The sequence below is a fragment of the Eptatretus burgeri genome, unplaced genomic scaffold (genome assembly GCF_056783735.1).
Source record: "Eptatretus burgeri isolate ZD-2024b unplaced genomic scaffold, Ebu_testis_v1 Ebu_testis_scaffold_3165, whole genome shotgun sequence".
NCBI classification, from domain to species: Eukaryota; Metazoa; Chordata; class Myxini; order Myxiniformes; family Myxinidae; genus Eptatretus; species Eptatretus burgeri.
Genome location: NW_028225113.1, coordinates 217,760 through 236,698, shown reverse-complemented (window position 1 = coordinate 236,698; position 18,939 = coordinate 217,760). Strand labels below are relative to the sequence as shown.

General features: G+C 43.6%; 2 protein-coding genes and 1 long non-coding RNA gene across 16 annotated transcripts in view; 2 read left to right on the top strand and 1 right to left on the bottom strand.

The window, feature by feature from the left end:
• LOC147006568 (uncharacterized) overlaps window positions 1–13,424 on the top strand; it is a 28,520-nt gene extending 15,096 nt beyond the window's left edge. For 12 of the 14 annotated variants that reach the window (XM_085868548.1, XM_085868536.1, XM_085868546.1 and 9 more), the window contains 5 exons: window positions 3,904–4,028; window positions 4,600–4,708; window positions 9,004–9,128; window positions 9,678–9,786; window positions 13,006–13,424. In XM_085868548.1, the coding sequence (XP_085724674.1) occupies window positions 3,904–4,028; window positions 4,600–4,708; window positions 9,004–9,128; window positions 9,678–9,786; window positions 13,006–13,050 (513 nt within the window). In that variant the 3' untranslated portion in view covers window positions 13,051–13,424. The remainder of the gene's footprint in view (window positions 1–3,903; window positions 4,029–4,599; window positions 4,709–9,003; window positions 9,129–9,677; window positions 9,787–13,005) is intronic. The other 2 variants (XM_085868535.1, XM_085868545.1) reach the window with 2 other exon arrangements.
• LOC147006569 (uncharacterized) lies at window positions 9,796–12,030 on the bottom strand. The gene is made up of 3 exons (XM_085868549.1): window positions 11,787–12,030; window positions 10,934–11,168; window positions 9,796–10,454 (listed from the first exon to the last, which is right to left on the bottom strand). Exons 1-3 carry the CDS (start codon window positions 11,937–11,939, stop codon window positions 10,099–10,101), a joined length of 744 nt encoding a protein of 247 aa, XP_085724675.1. The 5' UTR covers window positions 11,940–12,030; the 3' UTR covers window positions 9,796–10,098.
• A 2,941-nt stretch (window positions 13,425–16,365) lies between the features above and the next one.
• On the top strand, window positions 16,366–18,318 carry LOC147006567 (uncharacterized). Its single transcript, XR_015054760.1, has 3 exons — window positions 16,366–17,332; window positions 17,566–17,645; window positions 17,894–18,318. It is a non-coding gene; the product is annotated as an uncharacterized LOC147006567 (long non-coding RNA).
• The last annotated feature ends 621 nt before the right edge of the window (window positions 18,319–18,939 follow it).

The window sequence follows — 18,939 nt, the reverse complement described above, 5'->3', positions numbered from 1 at the left end:
GACGGTGTATAAATTTCGGTAACATCAGAGTGCTGGTATGCTCCGAACGAGGAAGTAAATTTTTTTCTCTCTCTTCTCTTCTCTTTTTGTTTTTCGTTGCCACGATATTGCGAAAAGGTAAAATACGTTGGCGCTAATTGAATATAATTGGGTATTAAAAATAAATTGCGAATAATCGTAACTGCGAATAATATCGAACTTCCGGGTCACGCACGTACGGGCACGTGAGAGCGAAGAAACGGCCTGTGTGGTTTATTTATTTTTTATTATTATTATTATTATTACACTGAACAACAAAAATTTTTTACTGGAGATGTGTAAAGTGATTTAGACTAATTTGGGTACGCTGATTTCAAAAATCATAACCGTTTTGCTGTATCACGTCAGGATTTTCAGTAACAGAAATATTCCCATTGCCTAGAAGTCAGGATTTCAATGAAATTTACAAAAATTCATTTATTCATTTATTTCATCATGAATGCTTCAAAATTATAGAAATTACAGAAAAACTCCACTAGAATGTAATTAAAAATGCTTTAGGCATTTGGCTTTGCGTTTGTGCTGCTCTGTGTCAGTTTCACGATGCAGGAACCAGCAGAAATCGCCCATCATGTTCGGGTTGTGCCGCCCTTGGTAACGCGTCTCCATGAGTGAAATCTCTTGGTGGAATCGCTCGCCGTGCTCGTCCGAGACTGCTCCCAAGTTGTCAGGGAAGAAGTTCAGGTGCTGGTGTAGGAAATGGATTTTCAGGGACATCCTGGAGCCAAGTTTCCTGAAGGACTCCAGCAGCTGCTGCACTATTTCTTCATAGTTGTCCGCGCGCTCGTTCCCCAAGAAGTTGTCCGTCACAGCTTTGAAGCTCCTCCACGCTGCCAGCTCTTTGGGGTTTAGAGTTGTCGGAAAAGTTTCGTCCTTCATAATCTGTCGGATTTGCGGTCCAACAAAGACACCAGCCTTGAGCTTGGCCTCCGACAAGGTGTTGCCAAACTTTTCCTTGAGGTATAAAAACCCACGCCCATTCAGATCCATTGCCCGTACAAAACTTTTCATCAAGCCGAGCTTTATGTGGAGTGGTGGAAGGAAAACCTTGGCTGGGTCGACAAGGGCGACATGCTTCACGTTGTGTCGACCAGGTACATGCTCTTTTCGCTCTTCCCAATCTTTCTTCGTCCAGTGATTCTTGTCGTCTCTGCTATCCCAGAGACAAAGGAAGCACATGTATTTCGTGTAGCCTGACTGCAGCCCTAACAACAGCGCCACCACTTTCAAGTCTCCGCAGATGTGCCAGTTGAAGTCATTGTACTTGATGGAATCAAGCAGCTGCCGCATAGTCTCATAGGTCTCTGTCATGCCGAACGCGTGAGCCAGTGGGACTGATGGTTTGTCGTTGCCATTGTGGAGCAAAACAGCCTTCAAGCTGTTCTTCCCCGAGTCGATGAAGAGGCGCCAGTCTGCAGGATCGTGATCACACCCAAGTTCTTTCAACAGACCGTTGATGTCACTGCAGAATGTCATCGTGTCTTCCATCTCAAAGAACTCAGCCATGTCTCTGTGACGTGCTCTGAACAAGGATATCTTGGTGTTAGGTTCAAGTAGATTCCACTGCTGCAGCCTTGATCCAAGCAGCTCTGCCTTCGCCTTTGACAGCGAGAGATCTCTTACAAGATCATTTAAGTCTCCCTGGTTCAGAAGGTGTGATTCTTGAGTGTCGGGTTCAAAAGGTTCATCATCACCATCCTCTTCACCACTGCTTACAGCTATGTTGTGATCAGCTGGAGGTGTTGGAACGGGGTTCTCGTCATCATGAGGCACAGGTTTACGAGCAGAGACGCAGTCAGCGTACTTGATGTGACCTTTATTCTTCTTGTTGAAGCCGGCGATGCTTGTGCAGCAGAAATAACAATCATCATGATGATTCTGCGGCTCACGCCATATCATGGGCACCGCAAATGGCATGCTAGCGCGCTTGCCCACCAACCACTGAGTCAAGGTTGTGTGACAGCTTGTGCAGCAGATGTGTGGTGCCCAGCTCTGTTCTTGGTCCCCCACCTTACACCCGAAGTAGTGAAAGTAGGCGGCCTTCATTTTCACTGCTGTAGATATACTTCGCTGTTGATCTTTGTTGGTATACCGACCACAGACATAACAGAAGTTGTCAGGATGATTGGTACAGGAACGCCGACTCATCTTTATCTGAAAGAAAGAAATATAACACAAGTTAACAACAATTGTACGAAATAGACATGTTAAAGACATATGTAAATTTCATTGAAATCCTGACTTCTAGGCAATGGGAATATTTCTGTTCCTGAAAATCCTGACGTGATACAGCAAAACGGTTATGATTTTTGAAATCAGCGTACCTAAATTAGTCTTAATCACTTTACACATCTCCAGTAAAAAAAAATTATTGAAATTTGTTGTTCAGTGTTATTATTATTTTTTTTTTTTTACGGGCACGTACTAGTTTTATAAATGAGGCCTGTGTTCACAATTGTTGTTCGTCTTTTGGCTGCTCCCGTTAGGGGTCACCACAGCGGATCATCCGTTATGATCCGCATACTGATTTGGCACAGGTTTTACGCCGGATGCCCTTCCTGACGCAACCCTGGTCGCCTCTTACGACACAGGGATAAGGATTGGGTTTCGCCATGATTCCGGGCTGCCCTACATCCTCTCATAGCGCGGCCCAGCACAGAGCTCCCGTCCTCAAGCGATCCTCCAACCCAAACCTCCGAGTAGCCAGATTACAGGCGCATGCCACTACGCCCGGTTTTACCTGTGTTCACAATTGACCTTAAAATAATTGGTGGTTGAATTCATGAACCTGATATGCAAATCCTGTTCAAAGTTCAAGTCAATTGGATAAAAATTGACAATTTTAGAAACTCAGCCAATGTTGACCTTTTCACCGATGTTGCCCTCAAAAATAGTTGGTGCTTGAATTCAACAACCGGATTTGCAAATGGTCTTCAAATTTTCAATAAATCAGATGATAATTGACAATTCGAGATACAGTTTTAGAAATTTGGCCTATGTTGACCTTTTGGCCGAGGTTGACCTAAAAATTAAGAGGTGGTTGAATTCAGTGACCTGATGTGTAAATCTTCTTCAAATTTCAAGTCAATTGGATAAAAATTGACAATTTTAGAAATTTGCCCGATGTTGGCCTTTTGGCCTCTGATGACCTTTTGACCAACGTTGACCTCAAAAATAATGGTTGAATTCATTTACCTGATATGCAAATGGTCTTCGAATTTTAAATAAATCGAATGAAAATTGAGGATTATAGAAATCTTAAAAAGTTGTTGACCTTTGGCCTATAATGACCTTTTGACTTTAAAAAAAATAAAAAATTGGATTCTGTCGGACCACCAACTCATCCATTTAGTGAAGTTTCGTGAAGATCGGTTTGAAATTGTGATCTGTCGGCCATTAAAGGTGAATGGACAAACAAACAAACAAACGGAAGTGATCAACAGACTTGTCAAGAAAAAATGAAATTGCCAAGTAATTAAAAATATTGATTTGTTTCTTTACAAATACAGCGAGAACCGCAGAGTGGGAAATGCGAAAGCACAACCAACCCGAGGTTTGTTTGAAAGGACGTGCCTCATGAGGTCCAACGCTCCGGTCACAGAGGTGTCTGCACGAGGACCTGTGTGCTCATATTGAGGAGACGGAAGAGGGCGCAGGGGAAACTCACACAATGAGACACAAAACAACCGTACGTGGCCTCTCAATGCATGAAGAAGAGGAGTAGATATTTGAACGTGGTATTTTAGATTACCACTCCAAATTAAAAATACTCATTTGATACGGAGTGGTTTTTTTTGATTGTGCATCAGCCAATCTTCCGACGTGTTGTTTCATTTTCCTCCCTCTGCCGATACGGACCTGCAGGTCAAGAAGATGTGCGTACTGGTGGCGGGGACCGAGGACTTTCGGAGATCCAACTTTGAGCATGCCCTCGCCCAGCTGCAAGGACAGGCCGACAAACTCGAGCTCCGATTGAAAGCCGATGATTGGTATGTTAGGCACGTGAATGCGACGTTAAAACAAACCTGGAAACCTCACCTGTGTAGAGTTACGTAAATGTGGCGGAACTGCCGGGTCTTGGCGGGTCGAGGGGTTCCCCATCTCTTTCGCACAAAGATGTGTGGGAACATGCTGTCTCATGCAAACGAGTCTTGTTTTGGTATCCTTACGATAATTCACGGACCGGTGTTTGTCGGTTTGTTTGTTGGGATATACTCCTGTAGTTCCAGCCCAGTTACATCCAGACTCATTATGGAGGATCAGGATGACCCCAGTTAATGTACAGGGGTGTTTTATCTTTGCTGGTGTTCTTGGGGGGGGGGGGCGGGGGGATGAAGGAGTGTTGCAAATTCTCTATGTAAATGTGTATCGTGTAGCGCTGCCTCCAGGTGGGGGAGGGTATTACAAGTCTACACCATTTGCAGTGCAGTGTTCCTGTCCCCACGTTTTCCATTGGTCGTCAGGTGTTTTGATTTATAATGAATAATAGGGATGAATTTTCATGACATTTTGATGAATAATAACAAAGTCAAAGCATCGTGTCCATGTTTCCATGCGCAGCGAACGAGTGAAGCTGCGAGCAACGAACCGCTGCCTGGCCAAGCAGGTGGAGCAACTTTCAAAACAGATTGATAGTGAACGTCAGGAGGCGGACAAACAGATGGAAAAGGTAAGGAAGCCATGAGCAAACAACATACATGTCGTACAGAATAGTTATGTCGGTAAGTATGTGTTTTCGTTTGGGTCCCCGTCCCTTGTTTAATGGGTGAATAAATGTACATGTACTGTGAGTTATTTTGATAGTCGGAGTTTTACATCACTCACAACAACAACGATGGCTCCTACATCTACAACTGCGACAGCAGGGTGAATATACTGATTCTGGCTCACTTTTCCCTATGTAAGTGAATGGGGGATTTTCAGCGATTCATATTTTTTTCCCCCTAAAAGTAAACCCCCTTTTTATCCCAAGGTATATTTATTTGTCTCCCCTTTTAACCTTGGGGCACTCTTTTCAAATAACCAGTGCAATAAGATAAAGATTTGTTCAAGTAGTAAAGTAGTAATGTGATTTGTTAAAGGTGATTCTGAAGAAATATCTGAAACATGTAAGCCTTGGGACACTCTTTTTCAATTTACCAATGCATATTGTTTTGCTCACTCATTGAACCTCTCAAGATTTGTTCATTCTCAAATTCCTTCACTAGTTTAATTTTCTTTGCACAATAATCCCCATCTAAAATATTTAAAAATAAAACATTTGAATAACCAACCAATCAACGAAGAGTTTATATTTGAGAGAACGTTTATTTTAAAATTAATTTATCAATTAAAATTAACAATATTTATTTAACGAAACAATAAATAAATGAAAAATCACTCATAGAGCGACACTTGGCAAAACATAACAAAGTAGAATGACACTCAGTGGAGCGCATACCTCCACCAGGCTGAACAGTTTACGTTCTGTCGCCACTGATGGGCTGGATCTGAACGAAAATCGAATCCGCTTGTTCTTGTCACCAAACCACCTCATCCACCTTGTTTTGTCATTGCTTGTCCACAACTTTTTGAGATATAATGATGTATACATATAAATTTATATACATAGTTTTTTGGCCCTATCTATCAATTTTATAAATTAGGCCTGTGTTCACAATTGACCTTAAAAATAATTGGTGGTTGAATTCATTGACCTGATATGCAAATCCTGTTCAAATTTCAAGTCAATTGGATGAAAATTGACAATTTTAGAAACTCAGCCAATGTTGACCTTTTCACCGACGTTGGCCTCAAAAATAGTTGGTGCTTGAATTCAATAACCGGATTTGCAAATTGTCTTCAAATTTTAAATAAATCGGATGAAAATTGACAATTTGAGACGCAGTTTTAGACATTTGGCCGATGTTGACCCTTTGGCCTACGTTGACCTAAAAATTAATAGGTGGTTGAAATTCAGTGACCTGATGTGTAAATCTTCTTCAAATTTCAAGTCAACTGGATAAAAATTGACAATTTTAGAAATTCGGCCGATGTTGACCTTTTGGCCTCAGTTCGTACGGGTCCTTAAAACCCATAAAAGTCCAACATTTTTGAGTTGTACAATTTAAGTACTTAAATATCCTTAAATTTCAGGAAAATGTTGAAAAGTCAATAAAAGTCAATAAAAATCAGATTTTCCTGTTATTTGGTGAAGGGTGTTTCATTTTCCTCACACTAGTATTCCAAACAAGGACAAATGTGTCCAAAAGCCGCGTCCTAAAGGTTTTGTCTTCACCACAAGAAGAACAAGAGGAAGAAGAAGAAACAAATAAAAAAAACAACAACTTCCGATATTTCGTCACGTGCCCTGATTAAGCCAACAGCGAGACCCGTCATAGTGTATTTACGTATTTATGAAATATAGTGCATTTATGAAATAAATAGTGTATTTACGAAATTACAACACATTAAATGGAATAATCTTTAAATAGTAACGTGAACTTTTCGAAACTTTAAAGCAAATGTCCGAATATATTTAAAAGTTGATGATAGACGCTTTCAAAAAGCACCCTCAATGCGAGGATGTGTACAGATGTTTAGTATTTAAGGAGATCCGGATGCTGTATATAAAAGAGCCGAGTCCGAAAGGTTTTGTCTTCACCACAAGAAGAACAACAACAACGCCGAGCTCTCTTCGAGCCACGTTCGCTACGCGAGATGCGGCTAAAAATTCCTGCCCGCCCTCATGCCAGAGCACGTGGCTTTGTTTTTGCGTGGCTGCCGAAGTGGTCACGTGTCTGCATTCGGGTCATCTCGGTAAACTTCGGCCGCCATTGTGCTCGCTGTCATCACGATAAAAGAGCTGAACAATACGCCTATTATATCCATTATCATCGGCATTTAGAGAATTTGTTGACCCAAATTTATATGCGCAATACATCAAAGGATGCCTGGACAATGCTATTTCCAAGCGACCTGGCTTGATAAACCGGAATTCAAAGGATGGTTGGAGAAAGATCCCGGCTCTCGATCTTCTGCTCGTTGTCATGTGTGCCGCAAATCTTTCTCTGTGAAAAGCTTTTGAGTTTCTACCGTCACCGTCCATGGTAAAGGACAAAAACATCTACAAGGTGAGTGAAACTGTGTTTGCGTATTCTGATATATGATCAACGATCTTTTGGGTATTGAGTGATTGACCGAATTCTCTCACAGTATGCATGGTATCTGGTATATATTTGATTACCATGTAAATACATACCTGGTACTTTTCTATTTTTCAGCTATGAAGTCTAGTTCGTAAAGTGTTGCTAGTTTCCCATGGTCAGACGTCTGTTGAGAGGGACAGATAGAGACAGATAGAGACTCAACAGACAGATAGATAGAGGACAACCTGGGTGAAGGCATGCTTGTGGCACTGAGGCAGATGATTGATTATTTTGTACTGGGAGGTGGAATGCTCAAAGTTGAAATCACAAAGGAACTGCTATCCTCAGCCTCCAGTTCTCGACATAAATACCATCAATATCTTAAAGAAGAGAAAAGAAAGAAAGGGCAAGAAGCCATCCAAAGAAAACGAAAAATGTTTGAAGATGAAGTGGATGGTTTGAAAAAGAGAAAGAAGGTGTTGGAAACTGACATAGAAGGTCTGACCACATTGTCAGAAAAATATGCAGACGAGGCTGAGGAAAAAGGTGGCAAAACTAGCCACAGTCTTCTGGTAAAATCAAATGCTCTCAGGCACTCTGCTAAGCAAAAACGGGGGGAACTCAAAGTTCTCGAAAGAGAAATTCAGGAGAAGCCTAAATCCTTGCCTGCTATGTCCTAATTGGATATTACAATGACATGCAGCTTACATAATGTACTGTTCTGTGGTGTAGAAGCAGTCAGGAGCTGCTGCAACTTTGCAGGTGGCAGCATCTACAATAACATTTTAACATAACAACACATTAACATTGAGAGTGCTGCCATCTGGAAACTTGTGACTGCTCCTGGCTGATTCTGCAGTAACTGTGAAGTGAATTTGCCAATTGGCTGTGTGGCGCGTTGTGCCTTGTTGACTGAATAAGCTCCTGCTGTGTTCTGTATGTTCATTATTAAAAGAGATTTTTTGTAAACTTACTATCTTTGTTAATTTCTAGGTGACTCACCTCAATTTACCCCTGGAATTTCTCGGATGTGGTCCTTAAAAAGAGGTTATTTTAGCCCTGAAAAGTCCTTAAAAAAGACATCTCAAAATAAGTGGAAACCCTGTAATGGTCTCTGATGACCTTTTGACCGACGTTGACCTCAAAAATAATGGTTGAATACATTGACTTGAGATACAAATGGTCTTCGAAATAAAGTCAATCGAATGAAAATTGAGGATTTTAGAAATTTAAAAAAGTTGTTGACCTTTGGCCTATAATGACCTTTTGACTTAAAAAAAAAATATTGGATTCTGTTGGACCACCAACTCATCCATTTGGTAAAGTTTCGTTTAGATCGGTTTGGAATTGTGACCTGTCGGCCATTAAAGGTGAGCGGACAGACAAACAAACAAACGGAAGTGATCAACAGACTTGTCAAAAAAAAATAAAAAATTGCCAAGTAATTCAAAATATTTATTTATTTATTTACAAATACACTGAGAACCGCAGAGTGAGAAATGCAAAAGCACAACCAACCCGAGGTTTGTTTGAAAGGACGTTCCTCAGGAGGTCCAACGCTCTGGTCACAGAGGTGTCTGCACGAGGACCTGTGTGCTCATATTGAGGAGACGGTCGGGGGCGCAGGGGAAACTCACACAATGAGACACAAAACAACCGTACGTAGCCTCTCAATGCATGAAGAAGAAGAGTAGAGATTTGAACGTGGTATTTTAGATGACCACTCCAAATTAAAAATACTCATTTGATACCGAGTGGTTTTTTTTTTTGATTGTGCATCAGCCAATCTTCCGACGTGTTGTTTCATTTTCCTCCCTCCGCCGATACGGACCTGCAGGTCAAGAGAATGCGCGTACTGATGGTGGGGATCGAGGACTTTTGGAGACCCAACTTTGAGGACGCCCTCGCCCAGCTGCAAGGACAGGCCGACAAACTCGAGCTCCGATTGAAAGCTGATGATTGGTACGTTCGGCTCGTGAATGTGACATTAAAACAAACCTGGAAACCTCCCCTCTGTAGAGACACGTAAATGTGGCGGAACTGCCGGGTCTCGGGGTTCCCCATTTCTTTCGCACAAAGATGTGTGGGAACATGCTGTCTCACGCAAACGGGTCTTGTTCCGGTGTCCTTACGATAATTCATGGACCGGTGTTTGTGGGTTTGTTTGTTGGGATATACTCCTGTAGTTCGAGCCCAGTTAGATCCAGACTCGTTATGGAGGATCAGCATGACCCCAGTTAATGTACAGGAATGTTTTATCTTTGCTGGTGGTCTTGGGGGGATGAAGGAGTGATGCAAATTCTCTATGTAAATGTGTATCGTGTTGCGCCGCCTCCAGGTGGGGGAGGGTATTACAAGTCTACACCAGTTACAGTGCAGTGATTCCTGTCCCCACGTTTTCCATTGGTCGTCAGGTGTTTTGATTTATAATGAATAATAGGGATGAATTTAAATGACATTCTGATGAATAATAACAAAGTCAAAGCATCGTGTCCATGTTTCCATGCGCAGTGAACGAGTGAAGCTGCGAGCAACGAACCACTGCCTGGCCAAGCAGGTGGAGCAACTTTCAACACAGATTGATAGTGAACGTCAGGAGGCGGACAAACAGCAGGAAAAGGTAAGCACAGTGTCACCTGTAGCTCCTGTGGACAAACTTAACAGCAGGTTCATTGCTGGATGGACGGGCCTCCAGTGGTGGGGTTTATAGTGTGAACAGCAGGTGTGTGCACGAGGTGATGCCCTCGATACACAGGTATATTTGTCTTCCTTTCCTTCTTCTCGCTCAAAATGGAGCGACGGGTAGACTCTGTTAGTAATGAAATAACTATGCTTTACTAAGCATCTACTAACCAGTAGTCATCATTTCCATAACACTAGAGTACCTATATATAGAGAGTAGCGACAACTCAGCTATAGGCGCCATTTTGTTTCACTCTGGACGTTCCGATGGTAGTGGGTGACCCTGCTTCAATAGCACTTTATAGCCTGAAGATCCACATGAAAATCTTAGCAGTAAAGCCTTTCTCACTGTCGTTGGTGACCACTGTACCCCATTCATGGAACGTCTCGACATAGCGTGTAGCTGGTCTTTTCCGAAGATTCTTGCTGTTCGTGATTCTTGCTTGAGTTTTGCTTTTTGAATTGCCCGATACCGTTTCTTTGTCTGACGAAGTTGAGCCTTCAATGCCTTAATCTTCCTTTGCATTTTGATTCTGGGTTTAGATGTACTTGGTGGAACACTCGTTGTTGGTCCACTGTTTTCGTCTTCTGTGGCAGTGTCTTCAACTGAAAAAAAATGACAAAGGAAAGAAAACAAAATATCTAATTTGTACCCTTCATCTTGAGAAAAACATATGCAAGTTATATTATCCGTTTTCTAAATCACAATGGTAACACGATGAATCAGTCTACATACCGTAAATCCCAGTGTGTAAACCGCCCCCTGTGTATAAACCGCACCCCAACTTTTGACTTAAAAAAAATGTGGGTAAACGGGTTGTGTCAGTGAAAATGTACCATGGAATATAAGAAGACTATTTGTGGAAAAATCTGCATATCGAACTTGTAGATTACAACACACACTACCATTGCGCAAATTTTTGCGGTGATTGCGCGATCCGCGGCCGAGGGGGGAAGGCTTTAAGCTCGCACCCCCGGGCCCCCAACACACAATTTTATTAACTACCAAAACACCAAAGTCTTTTAGGGTTAAATAACTACAGACTTAGTTCAAAGAAAATGATTCATAACTTCAGTTTACATACCTGAACTTGAAGTTGATGTTGTTTTGTCTGCTGGGTTAACAGAGTACGCATGGTCTAAAGCAATGCATGATTTCTTGGTAGCACTAGCAGTATTTGGTGTACAGGAAAGGCGTTTTAGAGGCCTCCTGGGTTTTGGCACACTGCGATGACAGAATATGGTTGGTACTGCCTGCCACTTCAGTTTTTTCTTCCCATCTACTCTCTTGTTTTCAAACTGGGACTCATCAAAGTGAACCTGCAGAAGAAAAGATACAATATTTCTAATCTTGAATATTTCTTAGTCCGAATAATAAATTATAGAAGTAGAAAACATTATTATAACAAAATAGAATATTTCTCAAAATTCATTTCTAAGATCTAGTTTACACATTTCATCATTGTATGCTTCTCTCTACTATGCTGCTAGATTAGAAAAATAACTGTATTCTAACTTAAGATTGGTACTTGTCGAGCCACGGCATGCACCATTTTCGCTATACACCAAGATAGTAATGGGCCTATGAAAGTATGAGTGGAAATTTGAAGCCAAATTTGACATTTTGGACCAACTTTGAGTTTGAACCAAAAATAAAAATGCTGCAAAAGTTCTAGATCTCCGACTAGTAGATCTAGACTCTATTAGTTTTTGAGACCCACGGCCAACATTGATGAATGACCTTCAAACACAATTTCACAACATATGAAGGAATGTTTTTTGAATTATTTTTATGTATTACAAAGAATTGGATTTTCATAACAATGTCATAATGATTAATAATAATGGCATTCCAATGAATAAGGTGCGCAGACACAGTCACTTCCTTCATACATACGCTGATATTAATACATGGGACTGATACAGCCCTTCTCTTACCTCGCACAAACATGATGAAGAAGTAGGCTTCCATCCCACTCTGCTCACTTTTTGCTCCCATATCTTCCGTCTTTTTGCATCTGTTGGAAACCTATACATCCTGTACCCCTTCTCAGATTTGTTGCTGCACCCAAAGGCGCAACAACCCGTCATTTTGACTAATAAAGTTTCACTCAGTTTCAAACTCGGTCTCTCCGAGCTCACTCGGTGAAGATCTGGATTCGATGCGTAGCTTGGCACGAGAGTGTGAAACAAAATGGCGCCCATGTGTCACGTGACCATCAAATTCTAGTCCCCCTATGTCGCTACTCTCTATATATAGGTACTCTAGGTTTGAGGGTCGAGGAGCAGCAGCTGTAATGAGAATCCTGTCCAGGTTCCTCCTGATGACTTCTTTGTTTTTTTTTTCCTTGTTTGGGTTCCTTCTCATTACTCCAATGGCAGGACTGTTCCGATTTGGTCTTCCATTTTGATTTGTAATTTTTTTTTTGTTAAATCCCATCCTGAATTTTATTGAATAAAGAGGATGTAATGGATCAGGCGTCGCATCAAAGCAGGACGTCTTGGTAACCGGTCATCACTGCCGGTAGTTATGAAGCGGCAGTTCGAATGTGAAGAGCGCACATCGAAAACCGTTCAACGGAGGAAGTTTAAACTTCACCACACGTCACATGACCATTTGATTATAGCACATATTACTTGGATTATAGACAATGTCACTTCCTCGTATGAGAAATTGGAATCATTGTAATCGTTTAAGTCTTTATTGTGCTCGACTGGTGAAAAAAGTGAAGATGAAGAAGACAAGAGAATAGGGAAGGGCGATGGATGAACAATCAAAATGGGGAAGAGGGAAAACACCTAGACAACAATGTACGGAGACACCAGACACAAGGAGGGGATCAGCAGGACGTGGGTGGGAACACGGTGTCAGCAGTCAACAGGTGTAGTGAAGGTCGATCTTGTGATTGGGGGAGATCACGAGGTGGTGGCAAGCCCGGCTGACCCGAAACCCCGCAGGGAAGACCTCAAGACAGCGGACTCGGAAAGGCGGTTTCACAAGGCGGAAGAGACGAGAATTAAATAAATATGCCGAGGGAGAGTCGAGCAAAAGCCTTTTGGGAAATGAACAAGCACTGGAGTTTTTCTCATGTTAAGTATGTGTTGTTGTTTGTTGTCCTCATCACGTGACCCCAATGATTTTGTGTTCGGTTTGCAGGCAACAACCAATGCCCTCCTTGGATTCCCCGCCGACCGAGGATGAGGATGAAGATGAAGATGAAGATGGCCAACTTGAGTCAGCTGGAGCTGAGGAACTTGCTCAATGGTCGTGTGGGGAGCCTCGTGTGAGCAGCTGTTGATGTGGAATAGAACTGTGGCCTCAGGAATGGTGTGGTGGTGCGAAGGGGAGGAAGAAGAGGGAGGCACTCATGCTTTGTTGGTGTTTATACTGTTTACGGATTTACCTTTGTGTTTTTTTATCGAAAGGCCCAGGTGGAGGCTTCGGTCTCAGATCAAGCGCGAGCAAGAGTGCTCGTGTCCTCAGGTGTTTCACGTACTGTTTTTTTCTCTCCATTTGTCTCGTCACCCTGTATGAGTGGTGTGTTGTACTCAATAAACAGGGACGAAGACTCTGAAGTGGGAACAATAGGTTTTATCCAGGCACGGGGACAACGCAGCACAGCATCGGAACACGGGCGGGTCACATGACCCTCCTTAACCACCTCATCCCCTCACCCCCGCCCCCTTTATTTATTTATTCATTTTACAAATCAAGATGCTCAGGAGGTTTACAGACACGAGCTGACCTTCTACGGGCTCGTGGATGTCTGTCCTTGCTTACGACTGCTGTGGGTTTCTCAATAAGGGGTACAGGGTCGGGTTGGAGTTCAGGTACATTGATGGGTGAAAAGACAGTAGTGGGTGACAAAGACACTTGAGTCTGTTCAATGTTTGGCTCCCCATGACGACATAACCTGAGTTGATGAACTTGTTTACGCGTGCATCTACCATCACACAACTTCACAAGGAACATCATTTCACCGATGTTATCGATAACGATGCCGGATCACCACTTGGTTCCACATCCGGAGTTCAACACGTTTCCAGGATCGTTGATCTGGAAGTTGCGGTGCACAGACGTTTGGTCGTGATTACGTTTGTGTTGATATTTGTTGTTCTCCACCTGGACCGTTACGTCCATTGATGTACAAAAAAGTACAAAACTTTTTACATTCATTGATTCCCCTTTTTGTGGGGACATCTTTACAGGGTACTTGACGACCCGTTGTGACAGCGGTTGATCAAAAATAATTTCATAAAAAAGATAGCTCCAGCAAACTATATCGCTAAGGTTGTTTGCATTGATCAAATAATCCCAAAGAGTACCTGACTGAATCGGGAATTGATTATTTAATAATTTTTTAATTGCCCCATTTGAACGAAACTTGATACTGCACACCGCAGGAGAATGGTGATTAAGGTGGCCCGAAATGTTTGCGCTATTGTGTACCGTTTTGGCTGTATTTCGGGAACATACATACATACACATACATAATACATACAGACATACAAGATGAGAGTTTTAGTTATTTATAGATGACCATGGATGACCACCCAACAGGGTCTATGTATAATAATTGTGATCATTCCACATTGCTGTTCTGGCTTCCAATACCCCTTCCCTCCAGCAGGGATCAGTATACCATGTGTGCAAGGGGTAAATCACATCATCTACCCATCTCATCCTCATGGAAGGAGGGGGGGAGGATATTTTGTACCTATGACTGACCCCGTGTTGTGTTGGGGTTTACAGTGAGAGTTAAAAAGAAATCTTTCCATTAATTAATCTTCACCAAAATTAAGCGTTGCTATCCTTGGCCAGTCTCCAAAATAACACAAAAAATTCAGACCCGTTGCTTGAAAACTGTGGCCAAAGATCGTGTGACAGACAGATAGACAGACAGACAAACAGACAAACGCTGCAGACCAACATACTTGGCGAATAATTTGGAATTATTTGTTGTAACTCAACGATTGCCCAGATTGGTCTTATCCTATCACATGATGGCAAATGATGATTGTTGTCAAGGTCTGAAGAGAGGGAAGTTACCGTTGCCTGCCGATCTGAAGGATGAGGGACGTGACGTCAGAGTTCCAAAACCTACGTCACCTTGCACGACTTCCAACCCCTTTGTGGATTTCACCTGACATGAAGAAGTTGAACATTTTGTACATTGCTGTTTCAGCTGTGTTTTTGAGACCGTCTGACATACCTCCTTCAACTCCTTCCTCCTTCCTTTCCAACCTCCACCCCTCCCAACCCTACTTGGTCACGCCTTCAGAATGGGACGTCGTGGGAACCTTCTCTCAGTCCGGGATCTTCAACTACTCCATTGTGAAGATGAGCGCCAGTGGAGGTGTGCTGTACCTGGGTGCACGTGACACCATATTGGCACTGAACCCCAAGAATGCAACAGAGGAGCTGCACTCTCAGGAACTGCACCCATTACCCTCACCCGGACACTTGTTCTCGTCCGAAAAGGTTGCACACATCATCATTTCTTATCATCCCCCATCCTGACCCATGATCTTTATTACCCCGTTAACCCTTCCTAACCCAACCGTCTGACTTGTTGGATTCAACGTTTCCTCACTGTCGGTGGTACACGCACCTTTGGGGTTTCCTTCCCTTTTCGTGGACGTATGTTGTTCGTGGTGCCGAACCCCCAGCGCATTCTCTAACAACTGCAATCCAAGGTTATGAACGAACGTACAGGTCAGCTACCACTCAGATGGATCTTTGTCAGTTGTTGTCTGTGACTTCTGAGTGACGTTTCATTGACCACATCAACAGCATAACGTTTTTAAAACTTGTATTTTGAAACTTACCACGTTTCTTCATCAGCAGATACAAAGTCAAATGAGGAGGTTCACCGTTACATACAATGTCCGACTCCGATTCCCGCGTTGAGTTGTTTCCGTGCAGTGTCTCAGATCTGCCGGCCCAACTCATGCGCGTCCACCTCATCCTCTGTGACTGTCGAACCATTGAGTTTTGTCGCGTTATTCTTTCTCTCGTACGCTAGCCCTCTGGGATGATTCCAGAGCTCAAAGGAATTCTTTCCCGACACACCATCTTCTTGAGTTTAATCAACCTGGTTACAATCGGCTCCACGTGTTAACAACCACTCTGGACATTAACACCTCGTTCACTCATCGAGTACGGGAACGATCGAACACAGGGCTCATCACACATCACCCGTCTCACGACACCTCCCTCTCGTGGGTTTATATAGTATCACAGAACAATCCTGTACCTTCCAGCAAATGCGATTCTAGTCCATGCTGGAAGTTTCATCTGAGAATGTTCCAGCACCTTCACAAATCTCACCAGGTAGTTTCCAGTACAATACCGCCATCTACACTCGAAATTAGCTCATCACATCAAGAGGTTTATATTACAATTTACCGATCCATAACATCTGTCAATTTTATTCGTTCATTTCCAGGCATTTACTAATGCTTACAAATACCACAACATCTCGTTTTTAACTGACACTCACGTCCTCTCTCCTCTTTTCCTGTTCATTCCCTTGTTGCTTGTACCCAGTTGTTTCCCCACAACCCCACTGTCAGTTCGAGCTTGCTCTTCCATGAGCCTCGCTCTTGAGAGAATGAAAAAAGAAAGGTAAATGTGAAGAAAAAACTTCACAGGTGCAGGAATCACAGTGTATGGATATCATCGGGTGCAAAAGAGGATTCTGAAATTCTTCTTCCAGGTTCATTGGAGTCCTCCTTTGAAAGAAAAGGAGGAGTGCACGTGGAAACAAAGTGGTGTCATCGTAAGGACCTTTATACTGCTACGAATCTGGAAGCCTTGTGCACACAGACAGACAGCCGTCCCGTGTCGCTCAGTTATATCGGTAAGTGTGTGTTTCTAGTTAGGGCCCTGTCCCTAGTCCAATGGGAATTCAATGTTCATGCACTGCGGAGTTATTTTGATAGTCAGGGTTTTCTTTGATTTTTACATCCACACCATCTTCGCTCTCACAGCAACAACACTCTGCTCGCGGTATTCTTCGCGCGCTCGCCAGCAAGCGCGCATGTGGGCGGAGTCTAACGTAGGCATGGCGTCCCTCCTTAGCCAATCGGCAAGGAGCGGGTGTCTCACCCTCCCCGTTTCAGACTCAACACGATCGCCATTAAGCACGCGGGCAGAGGTGAGGTGGGCGGAGCCACAAACACCTCCGCTCGGGACTCCGCCCAGAAGGGTGGGAGTTGCCCCGCCTACCATGCGTCTGTCCAATGGAGGGCGGCAAGGGAATCGCGCGATGGTTCCGGCCAATCAAGAGGCGAGTGGTCAGGGAAAGAGGCCCCTCCCTCCTAGAGAGAAAAGGTTGAGGATTTTTGGATGAACGGAGGAGATTCATCTCGTCCTTTCGCTGGAGTCTGGTTCTCCGTCAGCTCGAGTGCGTCTGGTCTGCTCGAGCGCCGGACGCATCTCGCTGGCGCTGGGCTGGTCGCATCTCGGAGTTTTCCGAAAGGTACGATCTAGATTCCGGGTGTTCGGTTGAGTCGACCATACTGCTCCACCAAGCGGTCGTGCTCGCAGCCAACGCCCGGCTCCGCAACAATACTTCCACAATCAGCCACACCTGCATGTTTGTTTTCTCCACCTGTCTGATTGTTCTTTTTCTCTTCTTTTCACCCTTTCAATATCGATAATTATCGGTCGGTGCACCTGTAACCCTTTGTTCGGTCTCACCTGTTCCTTTAGCCTTTTAACAATGGATGAAATCAACAAGACATTCATTGATGTGTGCTGACATCAATGTGTTTACCCGTCTGCCGACACAGGTGGGCACGAGCCTTCAGCAGGTGGACTCGTTTTCCATTCTGCATTCACCTTTTAGTTACCAAGATTGATTGGTTAAGATATGATGCAGGTTGTACAATTTAATAAATAAATATATATTTGTCATCCGTCGGGGTTAAGGGTCATTGACCGTTCCCTTTGTGTACCTTTAAGGTAGTTTTATAGTAAATGTCACGTGATCGCTTACAAAAGGTAATCGCGTTTTCTTGCCGTGTTGCCTCGTGTGCAGACTCAGTGTTTCAACTTCATCCGCGTTCTTGAGGAGGTAAACGACGCACGTCTCCTTGTCTGTGGGATGTACGCATTCAAACCAATGTGTGCCTTCATCTTCTTCGAGGAAATATGGAGGAGTAGATACACATGGAATCAGGAATGTCCTGAAGTGGGACATCTCTGTTGAGCAGGCAGTATCTGAAGAAGCTGAAGCCACCTACATGGAGGATCTGCCATGTTGGACTGGAGCCCTATCATCTGCCATTGCAAGGGCCTGCAGAGAGAAAGATCGGGACAGTGGTGGTCGAGGGTGAGGAAAAGGAAGTGATGACATGGGTTAAGGGAGAAGGTCAGCAGAAAGGGAGAGAGAGTTCGTGTTGACAGAGGGACAGTGTTGTCACAGAAAGGAGTAGCAGTGGAGGCAACAGTAGTGGTGCTGGTGATGACGAAGGCAGGGTGGGGGGGGGGGGGTGGTGCAATCATGTAATTGTCTGTTCCATCAATATGGCCGAGTATTACAATCCATGCTCACATTACGTAACAATTACCTCTGCAATCCTGATTGGTGCAGGCCTGAGGGGTTCCTCCTCACTCCTCTCAGTTCTCCTTTCACAAAACCCTGGATAGGCCTTTCTTCACCTTTACTTCCCCTGAATCCTCACCACCTCTTGCTGTCAAGTCTTCGCACTTGATTCCTGGGACAACAACGTGGGATCTTTCAGCTGCCAATGCAAGTCCGGCTTTTCCGGACAGATCAGATCCTTCGCCTTCCCTTGGATCGTTTCATCTTGAAACCTGGAACACGACCCGCGGTCATTGCCAACGTAAGATCAATTTTACTCTCACACAAAGGTTCCATATTCCATGATATTTATGAGGACCATCGATCATGGAAGAAAGAAAGGTCATCCTGAGCTCACAAATGCTGGTACGTTTCATCCTCGGCTCAGGAACCGGGAAACAGCATCTGTCCAAACTCAGCATTGAACTTTCAAACTCGTCTTCCCCTCTAAGACCCGGCAGGGCCTTGTTAAGTCTGTCTCCAGAGTACGCTCCGCTTCC

Coding starts and splice junctions, on each gene's coding strand:
- LOC147006569 (XM_085868549.1), bottom strand. CDS start 11,939: ATGACGGGTTGTTGCGCCTTTGGGTGCAGCAACAAATCTGAGAAGGGG. Junction 11,169..11,786: donor CTTCATCATGTTTGTGCGAG/GTAAGAGAAGGG, acceptor TTTCTTCTGCAG/GTTCACTTTGATGAGTCCCA. Junction 10,455..10,933: donor AACATCAACTTCAAGTTCAG/GTATGTAAACTG, acceptor ATTTTTTTTCAG/TTGAAGACACTGCCACAGAA.